Source organism: Euleptes europaea, chromosome 4 (genome assembly GCF_029931775.1).
Source record: "Euleptes europaea isolate rEulEur1 chromosome 4, rEulEur1.hap1, whole genome shotgun sequence".
Taxonomy (NCBI): Eukaryota; Metazoa; Chordata; class Lepidosauria; order Squamata; family Sphaerodactylidae; genus Euleptes; species Euleptes europaea.
In genome coordinates, this window is record NC_079315.1 from 19717855 (window position 1) to 19739681 (window position 21827).

At 47.5% G+C, this 21827-nt stretch overlaps 1 protein-coding gene across 1 annotated transcript in view; it reads left to right on the top strand.

The window, feature by feature from the left end:
- SLC49A3 (solute carrier family 49 member 3) overlaps positions 1-21827 on the top strand; it is a 42139-nt gene that overhangs the window by 15990 nt on the left and 4322 nt on the right. Inside the window, exons 2-7 of the mRNA XM_056848260.1 lie at positions 7684-7842; positions 11632-11851; positions 14470-14546; positions 14652-14789; positions 17240-17356; positions 18858-19010. Of these exons, the coding sequence (XP_056704238.1) occupies positions 7684-7842; positions 11632-11851; positions 14470-14546; positions 14652-14789; positions 17240-17356; positions 18858-19010 (864 nt within the window). The remainder of the gene's footprint in view (positions 1-7683; positions 7843-11631; positions 11852-14469; positions 14547-14651; positions 14790-17239; positions 17357-18857; positions 19011-21827) is intronic.

Here is a 21827-nt window from a genome sequence, read left to right on the forward strand (position 1 = left end):
CAAAAGAAATCTCAATCATTGTTCTGTTGATATTTGGCTCTGTTGACTAATGAGTTTGCCGACCACTGCTTCAGTGGGTCGTGAGTCCCTATAGATCTGCCTTTTGTGGGGGGGGGGTTGCTACTTGGAAGGAGTGCCACAATATGCATCTGTGCTAGAAAAAGCAACGGCAAGGCAGAGACGATGGTGAGGATTCCTCTGTTGCTCTGATCCTTGGCTTCCTTTTCACATGGTCCATCTTGTGGTGCTTGGCTTGCATTTCTGGTCCCCAGCTGCCCCCAGCTGTCTTGACACCAGTGAGGTCATAATTCTGGTCCCCCCTTCTTCCTGTCACATGAGTTTGATATCATAGACCACAATGTCATATGACTTCATTTCACATGCATGCCTCCTAGGGGTTAAAGGTGGACCCCAGATCTGCAAAGGTTGAATAACACCTCCAGTCAGTTCTCTTACAAAGGGATTTCAATGGGAGATTAGAAAGAGTGACTGCTGAATTACAACTAATAACGAAGCTCAAGACAATGTTTTTACCTGGATTGAATGGAGAGCTGTCTTATTACCAATGCTAATTTCTCCATGCCTACTACCCCTCTGTATATCACACCTAATCCAATCACGCCTGCTAATGTCATTTACTTGCTTTTGACATTTACATTGCCATTGTGTGTCTAATTCACTCTTCCCTACTTAAGGATAGATGGAATCACATTCCCGCTCTGAAGGAAGGTCATCTTGAAGCATCTTGAAGCATTGGGTGTTTCTCGCTCCCATTGCTTGGAGAGGCAGGACAAAAGTTAAACTAACTTCCTGTCTTGGGGCGAGGAACGCCCACTGATCCAGTTTTTCTCCTGCCTCCACAGAGAGAGGACGTCCCAGCCTTAGCTGGGAATTAGCTGGGAATTAGCCTTGGAACTTCAGACCTTTCCTATTCCCTTCTTCTCCAAAATTGTTATTTTCCTTCCCTCCCTCTGTTTTTTCTCGTCTGCGTCCCCCCCCCCCCAGTTTGTCTTTGTTGCGCCCGCCCGGACCTTCGCGGCTTCGGCTGCATTGCTCCGGCGTCAGGGCTGAGTCGGCTGGGCTAGGGAAGCCAAGATGGCCGCCTCCACGTCCCGCTCCGAGGAAGTTGAACTTCTCTCGGACACTGATAGGGACGCAGCCCTTAAAGTGATTTCCACTGCTGGCCGCCCAGGCGGACCCGCAACACGGGAATCAGGGGGAGATATTCCACCCCCCCAAAGCCCGATAATGGCGGCGCCGCCGCGGACGCGGCAGGGAAGAAGAAGGACAAAAAGAGCGGGAACAGAACGACCCGCCGCCGCCATCTTAAGAGGAGCGCTGCCTCGACCTCTAAGGTCTTTGCCGGTCCCTCCTCCAGCAACCGATCAGATGCTGCTAAGGGTAAAGTACCCCCCCCCTCGGCCGAGGGTGGGGCCCCTGATAATTCCCCTTTGACTGAGGAACGAGTCCAGACCTTAATTAAAAATACCTTTGAGGATCATTTCCTCAAGCTTCAAGCCCTTGTCCTGAAAGCACAGAAGGGAGAGACTAACACCCAGACTGAGGGCCCCAGGGATTCGGATTCTACCTCCCAATCACCCTCCCAATCTTCTACATCCTCTCAAGAGGAACCAGCCTGCAGCCAACCTAACCCACAATGGCTAACTAAAGCTGCTCTTAAGGCTAAGTCCAAGAATGTTAACCTACCCATTAGGGATGATGATTCTGTGGCTAGCCGGGAGTTTATACCAGGGGAATTGGAGGAAGGAGAATTCATTTCAGATGAAGAACTCCCCTCCACTCAGGAACAGCAGCCTAGGCTTTTCCACCATGAGGACTACCAGTCTCTCCTGGCTAAGGCATTATTTGCTCTAGACCTCCTGAGCGAGCCTGAACCCTCTGAAGAGCCTCAATCTAAGGTAAAACGCAGGGGTGTAAGGATTATTTTCCCCAGGGAGATTCTCATATTATCAAGGTCCCTCTCCCTGTACATTTTGAGAATCTTATAAGAACAGAATGGGACAAACCTCTTCACAATAAACAGTTTTCAGGCTCTGCCAAAAAACTGTACGACCTGGCTCCTTATGCAATGGAGTTGTTGGAGCTCCCCGTAGTGGACGCCGCGGTCACTGCACTCCAAACCTCTGATTTTTTCACAGAGGATGGGGGAGGGTTTATCAAGGATATGTTAGACAGAAAGATGGATTTCCTTTCCAGAAGGGTCCACGAGGCATCCGCCCTTGCTATTCAGGCCAACACCACCAACGCACTGATGGCCCGAGCAACTAATGCTTGGACCAAGAAATTAATCAAACTTTTACCCACTGCAGACAAGAGAGTTGCTGAAGGCTTATCCAGAGTCCTACAGGCCTCTGCCTTCATGGCAGATGCATCCTTGGATGCTCTTATCCTGGCCTCCAGAGCGATAGCCTCCAATACGGCTATACGCCGTGCTCTATGGCTCAGACCTTGGCAGGTGGACTATCGATCCAAGGCCATACTTTTAGCTCACCCCTTCAAAGGAGGTAAACTCTTTGGCGAAAGGCTGGACAAGATGCTAGTCGATATCAAAGACAAAAACAGGTACATGCTGAAAAATCAGAGAAAGGACACCAGACACTCTAATTACTCTCCAACATTCCGTTCCTCCCATACTCTCTCTAGGTTCAGACATGACCAGAGACGTTCCTCATGGTCCTCCCAGCGGGGTTCCTTTCGCAAATTCAATCGATTTGGAAGACCACCTCCCCCCCAGCCCTTCAAGGGAGACAAATTTGACAAATTTGACAAGTTCCCCAGACCAAACAAACAATAATTTTTCAGTAATAGGCGGCAGGCTTCAGAGTTTTCTTCCTCATTGGACCTCCTCCCAGGCTGACTCCTGGGTAATACAATCCATTCAATCTGGCTATCTCATAGAATTTAAGTCTCTTCCTAGGGACAAGTTCCAATCCTCCCCAGTTTACAAAAACCCAGAAAAACATAGAATTACCCTAAGCGCCATATCACACCTTCTACACATTGGGGCAATTGAGGATGTACCCCTCCCTGAAAGGTCCACAGGCATATATTCTATATTTTTTACCGTCCCTAAGAGGAACGGCGACTGGAGAGCTATTCTCGACCTTAAGTACCTAAACCGCTTTGTCCAGAAGAAGAAATTCCGGATGGAAACTCTACGGTCCATTCTTGAGGCCCTTCGCCCTGGCGCTCACATGTCTTCAATAGATTTAACGGAAGCATACCTTCATATCCCCATTCACCCCTCCCATAGGAGGTTCCTCCGCTTCAACTACATGGACTTACATCTTCAATTTAAGGCTTTACCTTTTGGTTTAGCTTCCGCACCACGTGTCTTTTCCAAAATTTTAGTCACCATCATAGCCTCTCTTCGAAGAGAAGGAATCCAACTACATCCGTACCTTGATGACATCTTAATCTGTGCTCCATCGGCCGCCCTAGCCTCTGACCACACTAACCGAGTAGTCAAATCTCTACAACTTCATGGGTTTATCATCAACAAATCCAAGAGTTCTTTGATCCCTTCTCAACGCATCCGCCATCTAGGAGCCATAATAGATTCTAACCTAAACAAAGTGTTTCTTCCCCAGGACAAGGCATCCAAGTTGGCCTTGACAGCAAAAACCTTGGCCAGAGCACCTCATCATCGACTCATGACTCTTGCAAGATTCCTTGGTTCGATGATTTCCTGCATCGACTTGGGACCGTGGATCCGCTTCCGTTCCAGACCCCTGCAGAACGCTCTTCATCCCTTCCAGCTCTTCATCGCCCACAAAATAGACAAGAAAATCGACTTGACCATAGATGCCAGAAACAGCCTCAAATGGTGGTCCAACCCCAACAATCTCACAGGGGGCCAATATTACATTCACCCACCGCCGATTCAAGTATTCACCGATGCCAGCCTTGTGGGTTGGGGAGCAACTGTATCGGGCACCTTCACACAGGGCATCTGGTCCCCCACGGAATCCAAGATGCATATCAATCTTCTCGAACTGAGGGCAATCCACCTGGCCCTTCTAAAGTTCCAGCCCTTACTACACCATCAGCATGTCCTCATCAGGACGGACAACGTGGCCTCCAAGGCCCATATAAACCGACAAGGAGGCTCAAGATCAAGATCTCTGAACAAGGAAGCCATCGCCATCCTTTCATGGGCGGAAAAACACCTTCTCTCACTAAAAGCGGAACACATACAGGGGACCCTCAATCTCGAGGCGGATTGGCTGAGCCGCCAATCGATCATCGAAGCAGAATGGTCCTTGGATCCACAGATTTTTCAACAAGTAGCGGAGCTTTTCGGAGTTCCAGTCCTGGATCTGTTTGCCACAGCCCAGAACCGTCAGGTCCCCCGCTTCTTCTCAAGATTCTTCCTCAGGGAAGCGGAGCAAGTGGACGCCCTTCTGTCCCCATGGCCAAAGGGTCTTCTCTACGGATTTCCACCTCTCCCCATCCTCCCAAGGGTGATACGGAAGATTCGCCAGGAGAAAGCGGACATCATCCTTATAGCCCCCAACTGGCCACGCCGACCTTGGTTTCCAGCCTTGATGGAGCTGTCAGTCCGTCCTCCATGGCATCTACCATCCACACAATCTCTCCTCAAACAGGGTCCCATGTACCATCCGGATCCGGGATGGTTCCATTTAACCGCCTGGAGATTGAAAGGAACAGGCTTATAGCTCTTGGCCTTTCCGACGAAGTTATCTCCACAATCCTTCGGGCTAGGCGCCCTTCCACTAATAGAATCTACAATTACACCTGGAAGGCCTTTGCTAGATGGTGCGCCTGCAAACACGCTGACCCTACCTCCCCCTCCTTACCACAACTCCTTCAATTTTTATAGGATGGCGTCCGCCAAAACCTTAGAGCGGCTACTCTTCGTAAACGAGTTGCGGCTATTGCATCAATTTGTCCTTCCATCGACGGAATTTCCATCTCTTCCCATCCACAGGTCAAGGCATTCATAAAGGGAGTAGAACAATCCACTCCTCCAGTTACACATCGCTTCCCCACCTGGAAGCTCAATACAGTATTAACAGCACTCACTTCCAAACCTTTTGAGCCCTTGAAAGAAGTTCCTTTAAAATTCCTTAGAATGAAGACTCTCTTTCTAACAGCCATCACATCTGCCAGAAGAGTTTCGGAGCTGAAGGCCCTTTCCGTGCGCAGCGACTTATGTATTTTTCACAAAGACAGGGTAGTCCTCCGCCTTCCTTTACTCCAAAGGTTCGCTCTCGCTTTCATCAGACACAGGACATTAATCTTCCTTCATTCTGCCCTAATCCTTCAATCCCAGAGAAGCAACCTGGCATACACTCGACCTACGGCGAACCTTACATGTGTATATTTCCAGGACGGCCTCTTTTAGGAAAACTGAATTTCTCTTCATTTCCCTTAATGGTCCCAATAGCGGTCTCTCCATGTCTCGCCAATCCATTAGTTCAACCATTAGAGACTGCATTAAGGAAGCCTACTTAGCAGGTGGCATTCCGGTCCCGCGTGGTATCACAGCTCACTCCTTACGAAGTACATCCACCTCAGCTGCTTTCTTTAAACAGGCATCGGTTGAGGAGATTTGTAGGGCCGCCACATGGTCAAACCCTTCCACATTCATTAGGCACTACCGCATAAATACTCTAGCGTCCGCAGAAGCGGCCTTTGGTAGACGCGTTCTTCAGCATGTAGTGGAAGATGAGGACTCAGTTTCCCACCCAGAATAAGGGCTCTTGGGCATCCCAATGCTTCAAGATGACCTTCCTTCAGAGCGGGAAAGGTACGTTGTTTACTCACCGAGAAGGTCCTTTCCGCTCTGAAGTAGAAGGTCATCTTGCCCACCCGGAGATGTAACTCATCTTCCAAGGGTGGCTATCCGTTCGTTAGCCCATTTTCCTTACCTTTCTATATTCATATTTAAAGTTACATGAGTTGTAGAAGTTTATGACACCCAGAAGACAACATACAACCTGTCTTGTGTCTCTTCTGTTATCTTGTTTAATCGTTTCTTGTTTGATTGTCTCTTGTGAGCTCTTAGTAGTAAAACTGGATCAGTGGGCGTTCCTTGCCCCAAGACAGGAAGTTAGTTTAACTTTTGTCCTGCCTCTCCAAGCAATGGGAGCGAGAAACACCCAATGCTTCAAGATGCTTCAAGATGACCTTCTACTTCAGAGCGGAAAGGACCTTCTCGGTGAGTAAACAACGTACCTTTCTAGCTATATCTGAAGAAGTGAGCTGTGGCTCACGAAAGCACACACCTCTGCCAGAAATTGCGTTAGTCTTAAAGGTGCTACTAGACTCTTGCTCTTTTCTACTGCCATTGACAGACTAACATAGCCACCCATCGTGATCTCCACCTCCATTCTGGTTTGTTTGGAATGGATCTGATTCATTTTACCCAGCATTGATTTCAAGTATGCTAATTGAAAGGTGGGACATACATTTCATACACACAAACATTTTGTAAATAGACCATTCTAAACTCTTCACTCGTCAGTATAATGTTATAGAAGTAAGTCCCCTGTGCAAGCACCAGGTCATTCCTGACCCATGGGCTGACATCACATCCTGACATTAACTAGGCAGACTTTGTTTACGGGGAGGTTTGCCAGTGCCTTCCTCAGTCATCTTCCCTTTACCCCCAGCAAGCTGGGTACTCATTTTACTGACCTCGGAAGGATGGAAGGCTGAGTCAACCTTGAGCCGGCTACCTGAAACTGACTTCCGCCAGGATCGAACTCAGGTCGTGAGCAGAGCTTCGACCGCAGTACTGCAGCTTACCACTCTGCGCTACGGGGCTCTTCCATTATAGCAGTTACTGCCCCACAAATGTTGTTACTAGCCCTCTTACACATGCCTATTGCAGCCATTTATGGCCCCAGAGCAAAAGAAACCACCAAGTTTCATAAAGTCTTGATGCTGTTGAACTGTTGTTGACTGATCTCTTGATTGTAATAAATGAGAGCACGTAGAGTGTAGTCACCTCTATAGTTAGCTGCAAACTTGCCACAGTCCCTCCCAATGTATTTTGATTTGCTGACAATCCCGCGATACAGTCAATTATGTATGCTGGCTAGACTGAATGCCATCCCATCAGGGGAGCTAACAGGTTGTTTAAATAGCGTATCGTACTGTGAGAGAGTATGTCAATGTGGTTCTGGCCAAATCGACACTCTTCAGCATTCCTTGTTTAGCTGCAACTTGCTCAGCGAGGCTAGAGATGGATAAAGCCTTTCATTCAGGAATCTGTCCCTAAACTGGATAATCTGAGGGTTCTTTTAGCAGGGGTGGATTTTACTACTACATTGGCAGTTGCCAAATTTCTTTCCTAATCAATTGAAAAATACTAATTTCCTTATGGGCTATTTAGATAGTTCCTTTTTTTTTCTTTCTCTTTATTTTGATCTCAGTGTGACGTTGTTCAGGGCCAAATTGGCTATATGAATAGTATCATTAAAGAAAGATTGTAATAAATGTTGATTGATTGATTGATAAAGTCTTGGAGCTGAGCCTTGTATGGCATAGGAGACCAAGCAAGTAGCTAATTGCAAAGTCTTTGTTAAAAGCAGTCATTATTAATGGAGTCTAAAATTTGCCAGCTGTGAGATGTATCTGGATTTTTTACTTTATTATACTTAATAAAATGACTTTCTTTCTACCCATCTGCAGCTCTGGTTGACATTTGCTCCAGTGGCTGATAAAACAGCCGAACACTTCCACATTACACTGGATACGGTCAACTGGCTCTCTCTTGTGTACCTGGTGATATCCGTTCCGTTCGGGCTGGTAGCCATATGGATGCTGGACACCCTTGGACTTAAATGTGTTGTAAGTTGAAACCAGCTTGCTGGGGGTAAAGGGAAGGCACTGGCAAACCACCCCGCAAACAAAGTCTGCCTTGGGATGTGACGTCACCCCATGGGTCAGGAATGACTCGGTGCTTGCACAGGGGACCTTTACCTTTTTTAAGTTGAAACAAAGACCGGCACTGACAGATTGATTCCTGCATTTTGGGTTTTCACAGTGTGTCCTGTGGAATCTAGAGGCTCTTTGGACACGAGTGGTGTAGTGGTTAAGAGCGGTGGTTTGGAGCGGTGGACTCTAATCTGGAGAATCGGGTTTGATTCCCCACTCCTCTACATGAGCAGCGGACTCTAATCTGGTGAACCAGGTTGGTTTCCCCACTCCTACACATGAAGCCAGCTGGGTGACCCTGGGCTAGTCACAACTCTCTTACAGCTCTCTCAGCCCCACCTACCTCACAGGGTGTCTGTTGTGGGGAGGGGAAGGTGATTGTAAGCTGGTTTGATTCTTCTTTAAGTGGTAGAGAAAGTCGGCATATAAATACCAACTCTTCTTACCAAAGTGCAGACGTAGTATAGCTGATTGAGTTTGGAGCTAGCATCCTCAAACCCCAGGTTGATATAGGCATCAAACCCATGAAGCTGCTCTCAGTCCATGCATCATCCTTTAGACCCAGGGCAGGCAACCCCTGACGGTGGCATACCAGACAGTTTTCCTTGGCACCCAGGGCCATGATTCCAGCCAAGCAACTGAGACACCGGCAGCACTGTTGGGGACCATGAGTATGGGAAAAGGCAACCACCCTGGCTGATGTCCATCACTGCCTCTTAGACCTATACAGCCGCCAGCCGAGACCAAGGCAAATTGCTGAAATGCTGGTCGTCTGGCCAAATACAAAGTCCCCCCCTTCCATTTTGTTTACCCACACCCCCAAATCTTCATGGGAAGCTGCCTTATACTGAATCAGACCCTTGGTCCATCAAAGTCAGTATTGTCTACTCAGACCAGCAGCGGCTCTCCAGGGTCTCAGGCAGGGGTCTTTCACATCACCTACTCACCTAGTCCCTTTCACTGGAGATGCCAGGGATTGAACCTGGGACCTTCAGCATGCCAAGCAGAGGCTCTAGAAACTGAGCCACAGCCCCTTCATAGGTAGACAGTACATATTTCCCCAGCATTTGCACCAAAATAGTAGCCTAGCCCTGTCTCGGATTAATCTACCTCGTGGGGTTGTTACGAGGATAAAGAAGCTGGGGTGGTGGGAGAAACCATGTGATGGGGTTCCTCAGTTTGAGAACAAGGGTTGGCCAGCAAGTGTCCCTAAAAGACAGCTGGCCCAGCTACTGATACTTCTTGCAAAACACAGCCACAGCAGGGCATGAGGCGTAAGGCAGGGGTGTCAAACATACGGTCCACGGACCAGATCTGGCCCGTGAGCCAGCTGAGGCAGCCACCTCCCCTAGTCCCAATCTGGGCTGGTGAGGCATGGCCCAGCCCGACCAAGTGACATAAATGTCATTTCTGGCCCTCGTAACAAATGAGTTTGACACCTCTGCACACAGATAGAATGACTGAAATGCCTGGCTGATACTTTGAATAAACTGAGCCTGCGTTGGAGAACACATGAAGCTGGCTTATACTGAATCAGACCCTTGATCCATCAAAGTCAGTATTGTCTACTCAGACCGGCAGTGGCTCTCCAGGGTCTCAGGCAGAGGTCTTTCACATCACCTACTTGCCTAGTCCCTTTAACTGGAGATGCCAGGGATTGAACCTGGGACTTTCTGCATGCCAAGCAGATTCTCTACCACTGAGCTACAGCCCTTCCCCTACAGCTACTTCACAATCCATTGCAGAGCGCCAAAGTTCCTCGGCAGAAGGCTCGACAAAGAGGGTGCTCCCCAAAGATACAACGTTAGAATACCACCACCTTATAGGGTTACTCCTAATACACAAAGGGCATAGCACCTCTGAACAAGGCAGCATAATTAAACTAAAGGGTGTCTCTGCAAAGATACCCATAGTGTTCGCACATTTCCCCACCGCAGCTCTGAACTGTGATCGCACTGGCACCATTAGATGCATAGGCCTACTACAAATTTTGGGAGGGGGTCCTTCCACCTAATTCAGCTCGTTATATAAACTGGTCCTCCCGTGCTAGATGGTGCCTTGGTACATGCTGTTCGGTATAGTTAAACTGTGGAACTCCGTGCTCAGGATGTGGTGATGGCTGCCAACTTGGAAGGCTTTAAGAGGGGAGTGGACATGTTTATGGCTACTAGTCATGATGCATACCTATTCTGTCCAGGATCAGAAGAGCATGCCTATTATATTAGGTGCTTTGGAACACAGGCAGGATAATGCTGCTGCAGTTGTCTTATTTGTGGGCTTCCTAGAGGCACCAGACTGCTGGACTTGATGGACCTTGGTCTGATCCAGCATGGCCTTTCTTATGACACTCCATCCCAAATATTCTGGAATGTATGAATTTATAAAGCTTCCTTACGCTAAATCAGACCATTGGTCCATCAAAGTCAGTATTGTTCACTCAGACTGGCAACGGCTCTCCAAGGTTTCAGGCAGAGGTCTTTCCCATCACCTACTACCAGATCATTTAAACTGGAGATGCTGGGGATATAATTTACGGATTGAATTTAGGCAGATGCTCTTCTACCACTAAGCCACAGTGGATACAAAACCCTGGACTCTGACTGGAAGCTGCACGTGCATATTCTTGCCGATAACTTAGACCAGGACTCTACTGGGTTGGGATGGGGAAATAGGTCGAACACTTTGGTATCCTGCTTGTTTAAAGGGACACAAAGATCTAACTTGAAACCTAGCCACCCTCATTATTAGACAGGCTGCATCAGGGATAGCAAGCTCACTCAGTTGTTTGTATTTTCCATGTCCTTGGGCATACACATAAAGGGGAATGTTAGGCAACACCAGAGCTATCCAAGTACAACCTTTCATGTTCTGAGAAAGCAATTACGCAGAACCTTATGAGCATTTAAAGGCGCCATGTGGTACATTCTCTGCCGTCTTGTTGGTTGAAAGCTGGTTAATGGTATCGTTCTCCCTCCTACAGAAGGGAGGAGGCTGAGACTGAGGTTTGACTTAGGCCGTCCAGTGAGTTTATGCTGGGGGAGGCTAGAACCAAAGGAGCTTCCTAGTTAACCACTGAGTGTGCTGTCCTAAGCTGAGTTTTTGCCTGTCTAAGGTCATTTACGCATGAGAGTTTTACCTGAGGTTCGTTGCTGGCTGGACCCCACTTTCCAGTTGGGAATCTCTGCACCAGCAGTCTCCAAACTCAAATCAAGTCCCGCCCCTTTAAATGATGCTTTGTAGTTGGCTTACTTCGCAGTGCTCGCTGTGAGAGAAAATCCCCCCCAAACCCAAATGCTCCATAGAAAAATGCATTTTAAGAACAAAAAACGGACCAATCTGAAAGGAAGGGGGAGGGGAGAAATCCAAGCTTTGGTTTTAAAAGCCTTTCTTTTGCTCAGAAAAAGCCCCCAGGAAGCAGGAAGTATTTGAATCCCCGCCTTGAATCCCCAGCGTGTTGTAGTGGTTAGGAGCAGTGGGCTCTAACCTGGTGACCCGGGTTGGTTTCCCCACTCCTACACATTGAGACAGCTGGGTGACCTTGGGCTAGTCACAGTTCTCTTTGAGCTCTCTCAGCCTCACCTACCTCACAAGGTGTCTATTGTGGGGAGAGGAGGGGAAGAAGATTGTAAGCTGGCTTGATTCTCCTTTTTAAAAAAAGGCAGAGAAAATCGACATATAAAAAACCAACTCTTCTTCTTGTAGGTGATACTCTGTGCCTGGCTGAACATGGTGGGAAGCATTGTTCGTGCACTCAGCATCGTTGATGTCCTGAGCCTAGGTTCCTTCAATGTTGTCTACTTGCTCGTGGGACAGTGCCTCTGTGCTATGGCTCAGCCACTCATTATATTTGCGCCAACCAAGCTGGCCGCCTTATGGTTCCCTGATCACCAGAGAGCCACCGCTAATATGATTGGCTCAATGTGTAAGTAATTTCATGCGGCTGGGGCGGAGTGGCGCAACAGTGAGGTGACTAAGCCATGAACCCCCCCGGCTTCAACTCTCAACTCTGCCATGAACTCACGAGGTGGCAAGCCACCCTCTCCCCCCCAACCCGTCACTTTTCCCAATCTGTGATAAGGAGATACTGGCACAACTGCAGCGGCTAGAGTGATGGTATCAAATAGTCAGACAGTAAGAAACAAAACTAGTGAACAAACAGCCTAAGAAATTTTGCAACATCTTAATACTATAAAAGCTGACATATAACTTATATGGCCATTTTTAGAGAGAAAAATTTGACAGATTTACAGTGCTATCCTGAATGGAATTATACCCTTCTAAGCCCACTGACTGCAACAGGCTTAAAAGGGTGTAACTCTGTTTAGAATTACGCCATTAGTCTCCTGGCAATTTATTTTGGAACAACAGCTGTGATAATAGATTTTATTGGCGAGCTAAATTAGAGATTCGATTGGGAATTTCCCTTCTCCCCCTCCCATCTCTTTTGTATTTTGTTTTGCATGATCTTTACAAATGTATCAAAAAACATTGAACAAAAGAACCAGCATTTTCTAAACCACAATGTTTAGCAACATTCATATTTCCAGGACTGGTCTGCTTCTCACAAAGGGCAGGTAAAATGGTAAACCTGTTTGTGGGCAACATCACTTGAGATCTCAAAAAACAGAGTTTTGTACCCATGGAAAGCTAGCCTGTCAGTAGGGTTGCCAACTTCCAGGTGGTTACTGGAAAACTTGGTACCTTGCTGAAGGTCTGCTGTGAATAAGAAGAATGCAAAAGATTAATGGAATTGAGATATCTTACCTGTCTGGATGTTAACAGTTACTTTATGGACAGAACCAAAGTTGGATGCATTGTTCTATATTATGGACTGAGTTATATGCAATATTGGATTGAGATAAGTTATATTGTATAGTATTAGGATAGTGTATTGTTTAATTGTTGTAGCACCTGAAATAGAATTTTTTGCACTTTGTAGTAATTATTTGCTCCTGTACTGATTTCCTAACCTCCAGGTGGTGGCTGGAGATCTCCTGCTATCACAATTGACAGAAATCAGTTCCCCTGGAGAAAATGGCCGCTTTGACAATTGGACTCTATGGCACTGAAATCCCTCCCCACTCCAAACCCCACCCTCCACAGGCTCCACCCCCAAAATCTCCAGGTATTTCCCAACCTGGAGTTGGCAACCCTACCTGTCAGGAAGATGCCTGGGGCTAGAATCCCTGCCCCTGACATGCCAGTTTTCTCCGTGGATGCATTTTTCTGTAGGAGGACATTCATCCACAGCAGCCTGAATCTGAAGTAGCACCGCTTCAGGGTTCTGGCTAAGCATGTTAATTTTGATGTTTTATAATTTCTCTTCTGTGGAAGAACTTTCCAGGAAGTGGCCCCCCAGCTGTAGTTTGAAATTCAGAAACAGGTTTGCATCATCATCATCTCAGCAGGGCTGTTTCACGGGATTTAGTCGCCCCCGGCAAGGTACACCCATCGCCTCCTGGGCTCAGGCTACTGTGGAGAAGCTTGAGAAAAGTTCTGGCAGCGTTGCCGACTCTCTGCCATGCCACTGATGCCTGGAAGCCAGCCCAGCCCCCGAGGGAGGTGTCAGTACCGTTCTCGTTCTTAGGGTTGCCAGCTCTGGGTTGGGAAATTCCTGGAGATTTGGGGGGCGAAGTCTGGGGAGGGTGGGGTTTGGGGAGGGACCTCTGCGAGGTATAATGTCACAGAGTCCACCTTCCAAAGCAGCCATTTTCTTCAGGGGAAGTGATCTCTGTCACCTGGAGATCCGTTGTAGCTACGGGACATCTCTAGGCACCACTTGGAGGCTGGCAACCCTACTTGTTTGTAGCACCTGAAGCAGTGGCCTGGGTGACGTGGTTGGAGAGCCGGCCCTGCTTCTGTGAGAAGCAGGCCTCAAAGAAGGCAGGCAACAACGCTGAAAGACATTGGCAGGCGTTCTTCAGCTGGAGGAATGGCCACTACTTCAGGCACCTAAGAAGCAGCTCAAGGAAAGGGTTGGAAGCAGGAGCTTGGATTCATTGCAGATGGAAACGGGGTGGGGGGAGATTATTTTTGCTGATTATCTCCTCTTGCTGCTGACTCCTGACTCCCCCTTCAGGCTGTTCCCGAGGATCCCCCACATGAACACATGAAGCTGCCTTATACTGAACCAGACCTTTGGTCCATCAAAGTCAGTATTGTCTATTCAGACTGGCAGCAACTCTCCAGGGTCTCAGGCAGAGTCTTTCACATCACCTACTTGCCTAGTCCCTTTAACTGGAGATGCGGGAGATTGAACCTGGGACCTTCTGCATGCCGAGCAGATGCTCTACCACTGAGCCACAGCCCCTCCCCAGTTCCCCACGAGCAAATTTTAAGGATCATTATGGGCTGCAGCAGGAAGGGGAAGAGAAGGACGTCACATTATATGGGCTGAAGTTACCAGTGGATCCAAGCCAGGGTTTGGTTCTGGGTAAATTCTCCTTGCTTTTCACAGTCCAGCTTGTATGGAAAACCGTTCGGCACTGTACTTCAATTGCTTTGGGGGGGAAATCACTTCTCTTTTTTATTTCCATGTAGCCAATCCATTGGGCATTCTTATAGCTAACATACTGTCTCCTGCTCTTGTGCACGAAGGAAAAGATATCCGTTTAACGGTAAATGAAAGCTAATGAATTTAGAATCCGTTTCCCACTTCCATCTCCTTGCAGAAGAGGCGAGCGGGCCATTTTTGACTTTGCTGGGGTTGTGTTTTTTTTCAGCTCGGAGTGTACGCAGGGCCTGCCATCTTCGCCTGTGTTTTAGCCATGGTGGCGATTCGCAAAAAGGAGCCTCCGACACCCCCATCGCCCAGTGCCAGTCAGTCTAATTCCCAGTCGGTGTTTGCAGGTTTGAAGATGGTACGTTGAAAGCAAAGAACAATGGGTAAACCTGGGAGGGCAGGGACATGTTACCACTACTGGGTCTGAACAGGCATTAAAAAAATCTGCTTTATGGCAGATGAGATAATTGGTTCTTCTCCCTCAGCACCAGCTGTTCGGGGTCTTCAGCAGAGAAGCCTTTCCTGCTGTAGAAGAAGAGTTGGTTTTTATATGCCGACTTTCTCTACCACTTAAGGAGGAATCAAACCACCGCTCTTAACCAGCATGGTGTGTAGTGGTAAAGAGCGGTGGTTTGGAGCAGTGGACTCTGATCTGGAGAACCGGGTTTGAGTCCCCACTCCTCCACATGAGCGGTGGAGGCTAATCTGGGGAACTGGATTTGTTTCCCCACTCCTACACATGAAGCCAGCTGGGTGATCTTGGGCTTATCACAGCTCTCTCAGCCCCACCCACCTCACAGGGTGTCTGTTGTGGGGAAGGGAAGGTGATTGTAAGCCAGTTTGATTCTTCCTTAAGTGGTAGAGAAAGTCGGCATATAAAAACCAACTCTTCTTCTTCACCATTACACCACGCTGTGTTTCCTAGCATCTCTTATTGCGGGATGACAGGAATCGAACTGGAGATCTGCTGCGTGCGTTCTGACGTTAAGCCCTACAGCCTCAGATTCATCGGAAGAGTGATCTAGCTAGTGCTTCTGTGTATGGATCCCTAGTTCGATAAGGCACTGGTGCTTCCCAGGCGGTTCCCACCCCACGTCCCTCAATACAGCTAATGGGACAAATGCATGGAGCATAACCCCGGGAGGGGGTGGTTGAATAAAATACTGGTTATTTCATTTCCGGGCTACACCTGAGGAGGGGAGCTGGACCCTGATTACTGAAGGTTTGAAAAGCAGCTTTTGGAATTCTGGAGAAAGCTATGGGGGAGCAAAGCCAGGGATAAGCTGAACTTTCCTCATTATTGAAAGGGTGGCTGTGATCAGAGGAGAGGCAAAGGGCTCTAGCAGAGAATCTTATCCCTGGGGCCATCATAACTCTTTTGGCCTCAGATCCTATGGATTGCCAACAGAGCTGCTCCCCTGAAGGATGGCAGAAATTTTATTTGTTTGTTTGTTCAATTTATAACCCGCCCTCCCCAGCCAAGACCAGGCTCAGGGCGGGGAACATCAAACATATAATATTAACAATAAAAGTAATAATTCTAAAATTAAACAATAAAACCCAATTAAAAACCCTTAAAAACTCCAGATGGCGCTTAATTTGGCCCATAGTGCCCAGAATAAGCAGTAGGTTGCCCCCCCCAATAATGAGAGTAACATAGAACAAGGGGTGGATAGGGGGGGATATGCACTCTTTCAGTAGGTTAGTGCAAGAGATTGTGACCTGCCCAAAAGCACATTCACAGAAAAGGGTGAGGTTTTAAACCCAGATCTCATCTAATCCAATCCAAAGAGCCAGTGTGGTGTAGTGGTTAGAACAGTGGTTCCCAAAGTGGGCAGTACCACCCCCTGGGGGGGGCGATGAGATTATCTAGGGGGGGCACTAAGAGGCAAGGGGGCAGCAGGGGGGCGCTAGAGGTGGGCCCCTTCACCTGTGTTGTTGGATAGGGTAGGGGGCGCTGGGGTTGAGTTTGTGGAACCAAGGGGGCGGTGGCCCGAAAAAATTGGGAACCACTGGGTTAGAGCATCGGAGTAGAATCTAGGAAACCAAGGTTCAGATCCCTACTTTGCCATGGAAGCTTGCTGGGTTACCTTGGGTTAGTCACCCTCCGCCTAATTCACCTCACAGGGTTGTTCTTGTGAGGATAACATGGCACAGGGAAAACAATGCTGTAAGCTGTTTGGGGTCCCCACTGAGGAGAACAGTGGGAAACAAGTAATATTCTACACACCACACTGGTTACTACCACCACCCCACCATGAGTAAATTAAATGGTTATTAAAAGGAATTCTTGCCATAGCTGCTGTTGGCCCTGAAAAGAAACCTTCCAAACGACAGATGACCAGCATGCTCTGAACTGGATCATAAAGCATCCTTTATAATAGTTCTGTGTTTTTTCATAATGAACAAAAGAAGGAGCAGGGACAGGAAAAACGGCACCTCCTCCAGAATCTGGTGACCCAAAGCAACTGCTTCCTCCACAATTTACCTCAAAGAACTTTAGAGCTTCAGATACATTAACTGACAATAGTCCAAGAGCGAAAATGCATGGTCGCTTTACCCTCCTTTATTCCGTTTCAGCCAGGATTCAGCCAGGATCGAACGCATGCGTTTTGCCTTTGATCCTGCTGAATCCTGGCTGAAACAGGGAATAAAGGAGGCTAAAGCGACCATGCGTTTTCACCCCCAAATTCCTAGAAGCCCATAAGGTACATGTTCCCCAGAAGCATTGGAAGGAGAAGCAGGTCCTAGCCTGCCGGCAAACGTTGCATCGCTTTCTCACAACTGCTTCTTGTCTTTTGTTCCTAGCTCCTTAAAAACAAGCCTTACCTCGTTCTGGCGTTTTGCGTTGGAGGAGGGGTAGCGCTCTTCACCTGTTACAGCACTTTGCTGGAACAGATCCTGTGTGTAATGGGATATTCAAACGTAAGTGACATAACATCTCTCTTGTGCGTCTCGCCTTGCGAGGGGACGGTGGAGCCAAAAGTGCGGGGGCGCAGGCCTGGGAATACAGCCAGATGCCGCCATGCAAAGAGGGGTGGCAGTTGAGAGTCAGGGTACGCCCTGGATCTCAAGGGGTAGTTTTCACCCAAGAGGCCTGCGATTAGCCAGGGTGCCACACTGCTTGCGCTGCCAAAATACACCTTGAGGGGCCAAAGTTTAAAAAGCTGGAGACGGGTGGGATGGGCGTGGCAGGGACGCCCTTGGGACTGGCCCTCAGGCTCCTGAACCTCATCTCCCCACCCCCCAGCACGCTTTTCACAGCAAGTGAGACACAATGTCTGAGCTGGGTGATCTCACGTTTACAGGATCTCTTTGATTTCTTGTGAGATATTTTGCCTGTTTGTTTTGCCTACTACAGGTTTACAGATGCTATGTTAGAAATGCCAGTAACTGGACAATGTTGAAACTAATATAAAGTGCAATCCTAAATGGAGTTACCCCTTTCTAAGTCTGTTGATGTCAACGGGTTTGGAAGCTCTGTTTAGGATGGCACGGTTAATCTGCTAGACAAAGAAATCTATAACAAATGCCGCTGAATCACAGATAACGTTTTTTTTGTGTGGTTCAAAATGAAGTCCTTCGGAACCTTCAGCACACAAATTATCCTGGTACTATTGACGTCCTTTTGGCTAATGGTTATTATTACTAGGTAATTGTTGTTAATTAGGTAATTATTGTTAGGTAATTATTGTTAATTATTGGAACACTTTGGTTTGGTTCAGATATAACATGAAACCATTGCTTATTTTAAGTATGGCTAGTCTGTGATATAAGGATAACTCAAATCCTGGTTGGCCTCAGCAAACGTTACCTTTGCTCTGTAGCTGGTGGAACAAGCCAGGATTTAGTCTTACATACATACATAAACCTTAATTGGCATAATAGCAGCATTATAGCATGTATTAAGCCAGGATTTAGTCACAATTGTCCGCATTCACACATCTCACGAAGCCATACTTATGACTAACCGTGACTAGCAAGCCAACTTCAAACCCAGGTTTGACTCACCCTACCAATCCAAAGTTAGTTGATAGGGTAGCCAACTCCATCTTGGGAAATTCCTGGAAATTTGGGGATGGAGCGTGGGTGGGGCAGGGTTTGGGGAGGGGAAGGACCTCAGCAGCGTATAATGCCATAGAGTCCACCCTCCAAAGCAGCCCTGATCTCCAGGGGAACTGGTCTCTGTCACATGGAGATCAGTTGTAATTCCAGATCTCCAGGCCCCCCGTGGAGGTTGGCAACCCTATCAGTTGACGGGCATGGCTCACACCCAGACAATCACATTGATGTGGTTTCATTAAACCGTCATTTTGTCTGCTGTATGGACAGAGTATCTCAGTTGCTTTCACAACGTACAAAGCCTGCTGTGCAGAAAAACTACTAAGCTGCGCAACGACAGTCCCTTATCGAGCTCCCATTACAGTTCTTTGCAGGCCTGTGTGGTGCCTTGTTCACCGTTTCCGGATTAATTGGTGCCTTCTTACTTGGGCTCTATGTGGACAGGACAAAGAAATTTATAGAATCCACCAAGATTGGCATGTGTTTATCTGCACTGTCTAGCATCGCATTTGCAGTGGTAAGTAGCATTGGGACCAAATACTGTGCAAACTGCCATAATGGAAACCAAATATGTATTTATTTAATTCATTTAACTCCTGCCTTTCTCCCCAAAGTGGCTTACTTCATTCTCCTCTCCTCCACTTCAGCCTTACAACAATCCTGTAAGTTAGGCCGAGTGGTCCAAAGACAACCAGCAAGCCCCCATAACACGAGTGGGGATTTGAACCTGGGTCTTCCAGACAGTAGTCCAACACACTTAACCGCCTCACCACACGGTCTCTATAATCTAAGCAATGAAAGAGTGCCTTAAAGAGCTGAGAAATAGCTAACCCTCATGAATAAGTTTTTAAGTTTTAATGAAGGAAACATAACAGTATGAGCAGAAATTGTTTCGGGTTGTACCAGCAGGTTATCAATCCATTCAGGGCTAGAATATTCTACTGGGGCTGTTTTGGGACTCTGAAAGGCCTGGAGAGTGGGGGGACAGTGTCACTTACCTGTAACTGTCGTTCATCGAGTGGTCCTCTTTGCAGGCACACATGGGATCTGCGCATGTGCAGGCCAGCTGCGGAGACATTTAGAAAGCTTTGCTTTTAGCCCAGCAACAAGGATTGTTTGTGGTGATTTTAAATGACCACATTTCCCTCTAAAATGATATCAGTGGCCATGGATTCGATCCATGTCCGCCGTAACATGTACTCTGGCTCTGAGAAGTCTGTGAGGAAGGAGGGATGACAACATAGTGTTTTTTTTCAGGGTGCCAAGAGGAAGGTTCCAAGTCTTCTCCAAACAGAAAGGGGGCAATGAATACACCTTGGATTCCCTTCCCCTTGTTGCTCAAGGTGCAAAATAGGAGTGGGGTTAATATTCCATACTCCGGAGAGTCACAAATAAGATGGTTGCCCTTTCTCTCTCCAAGAGTCCTACCATTCTTGGATTGGGCCTAGGGTTCCATCTGTTATGCTGCAGACTATGATTATGTGACTTTAGCACCATCAAGGTGTCTGTTAATTCCTGTTTACTGAATGTTTATTGAATAATTTGGGCTATTTTAAAAGTATTTTAATTATATTGAAAGGGTTTTTATTGATTTTATTGTTTTGTATTTGTGAGCCGCCCTGAGCCTGGCCTTTGGGCTGGGTAAAAGTGTAATTAAATAAATAAATAATAAATAGGGTTGCCAGCTCCATGTTGGGAAATACCTGGAGGGTTTTTTTGGGTGGAGCCTGAGGAGGGCGGGGTTTGGAGAGGGGGGAGGGACTTCAGTGCCATAGAGTCCAATTGCCAAAGCAGCCATTTTCTCCAGGGGAATTGATCTCTGTCGCCTGGAGATGAGTTGTAATAGCAGGAAATCTCCAGCCACCTCCTGGTGGTTGGCAACCCTAATTGAGCCACAGGCACAATGGGGGGGGGGAGAGGTATCTGTCATGCCTCTGGTGACAGTCTAAGGCAATGGAAGGGTCAGAACTGACTCAGAGAAGGCAGCCCCTCATTCTTCAGTCCACTTGAATAAGCAGGGGCTAGAAGCCTGAAGGGGGAAAAACCCACAAGGAATACATAAGACAAAAGGAGAGCTGATAACCAAGCAGGCGGTTAGAGCTCCACAGTTTGCTGCCCTCTGCTGAGGCAGAAGACTGTGAGGCGGCTGGGCGGGTAGGGCACTCAGTGTCCCAAACAAGGCGCCTTTCCATTTCAGTCCTGGGGTCGGATCCCCTGGAAAGGTTCGCAGAAGGCGTCGGTGGGGTGCAATCTTTCCCCGCCTTCTCAAGCAAGCGGCTGTTTGCCCTGAAACTCCTCTCTGAGGATTGGCAGGACTTTGCAAGGAAAAGGGCACCTCACGATGGGTGGGGGGCCCCTGAAGTGACAAGAGGGAATCAATCAAAACTGCCCTCTTTTCTGCTGCTGCAGGTGCAAGATGCAAACAGATGGAGGGAAAGAGATTAATGCGCTGCAGGCCCTCCAGGCACACACGCACGTCCCTTGGCGCGCTTTGCTTGGAAAGCTATGCAGATCCTCACAGAGGAGATTCAGGAAGGGAAAGATCCCCCTTTACCAACGCCTTTCATGAACTCTTCTGTTGGTTCCAACCTCAACTGTGGAACATAACCCACCAGGCCTATAGTGGAGGGCAGCAACGGTTTACCATCAGAGCTGGCCTCTCTATCCCCCACCACTCTCTATGTTTCCCATCAATTCACATTGGGGGTCCCAGTCTGCTTCTTCAGGCCACCATGGCTTTATGCGTTTATTAATAGCGCCACTTGTTTTAATTGTTTAATTGATTAGATATTGTGAACTGCTTTTAACAATTTTAAAGTTATATTTTATTATTTGACAACTCGTCTTTCTAGAGCCTGCTGTTTAGCTAGACTGAATGCTAACCCCTCTATGGTCATGCAAGGCAGAATTTTGAATATACCATACCCAGAAAGGACCTGTCCTTGCTCTTCTGCCTCTATTGATCATTAGCTCATGCCCTTTTGGAATGCCACTTTTATGAGGAACTCTGATCATGTTATATCTTTCCCCTTTTAACATATAAATCTAATGCCTCTGTGTCTGACATAATGGCTTTTTTATTAAGTGACATTGATCCCAAGGCTACATTGTCAGTGGCAAGATTTATTTCAGTCCTGGTTCTATGAAAAAAGCCCACATGAAACTTGTGCACAGAAAAAACCCCACTGTCATTAATGCGCACAAGAACAAAGCCCACACGGAAAAAAGCCCACATGGAAAAAAGCCTTGTGCACATTTATGATAGTGGGGCTTTTTCTGTGAGCAATTTTCATGTGAGCATTTTTCATGTTTTTTTTCTTCCTGGTTACCTTCA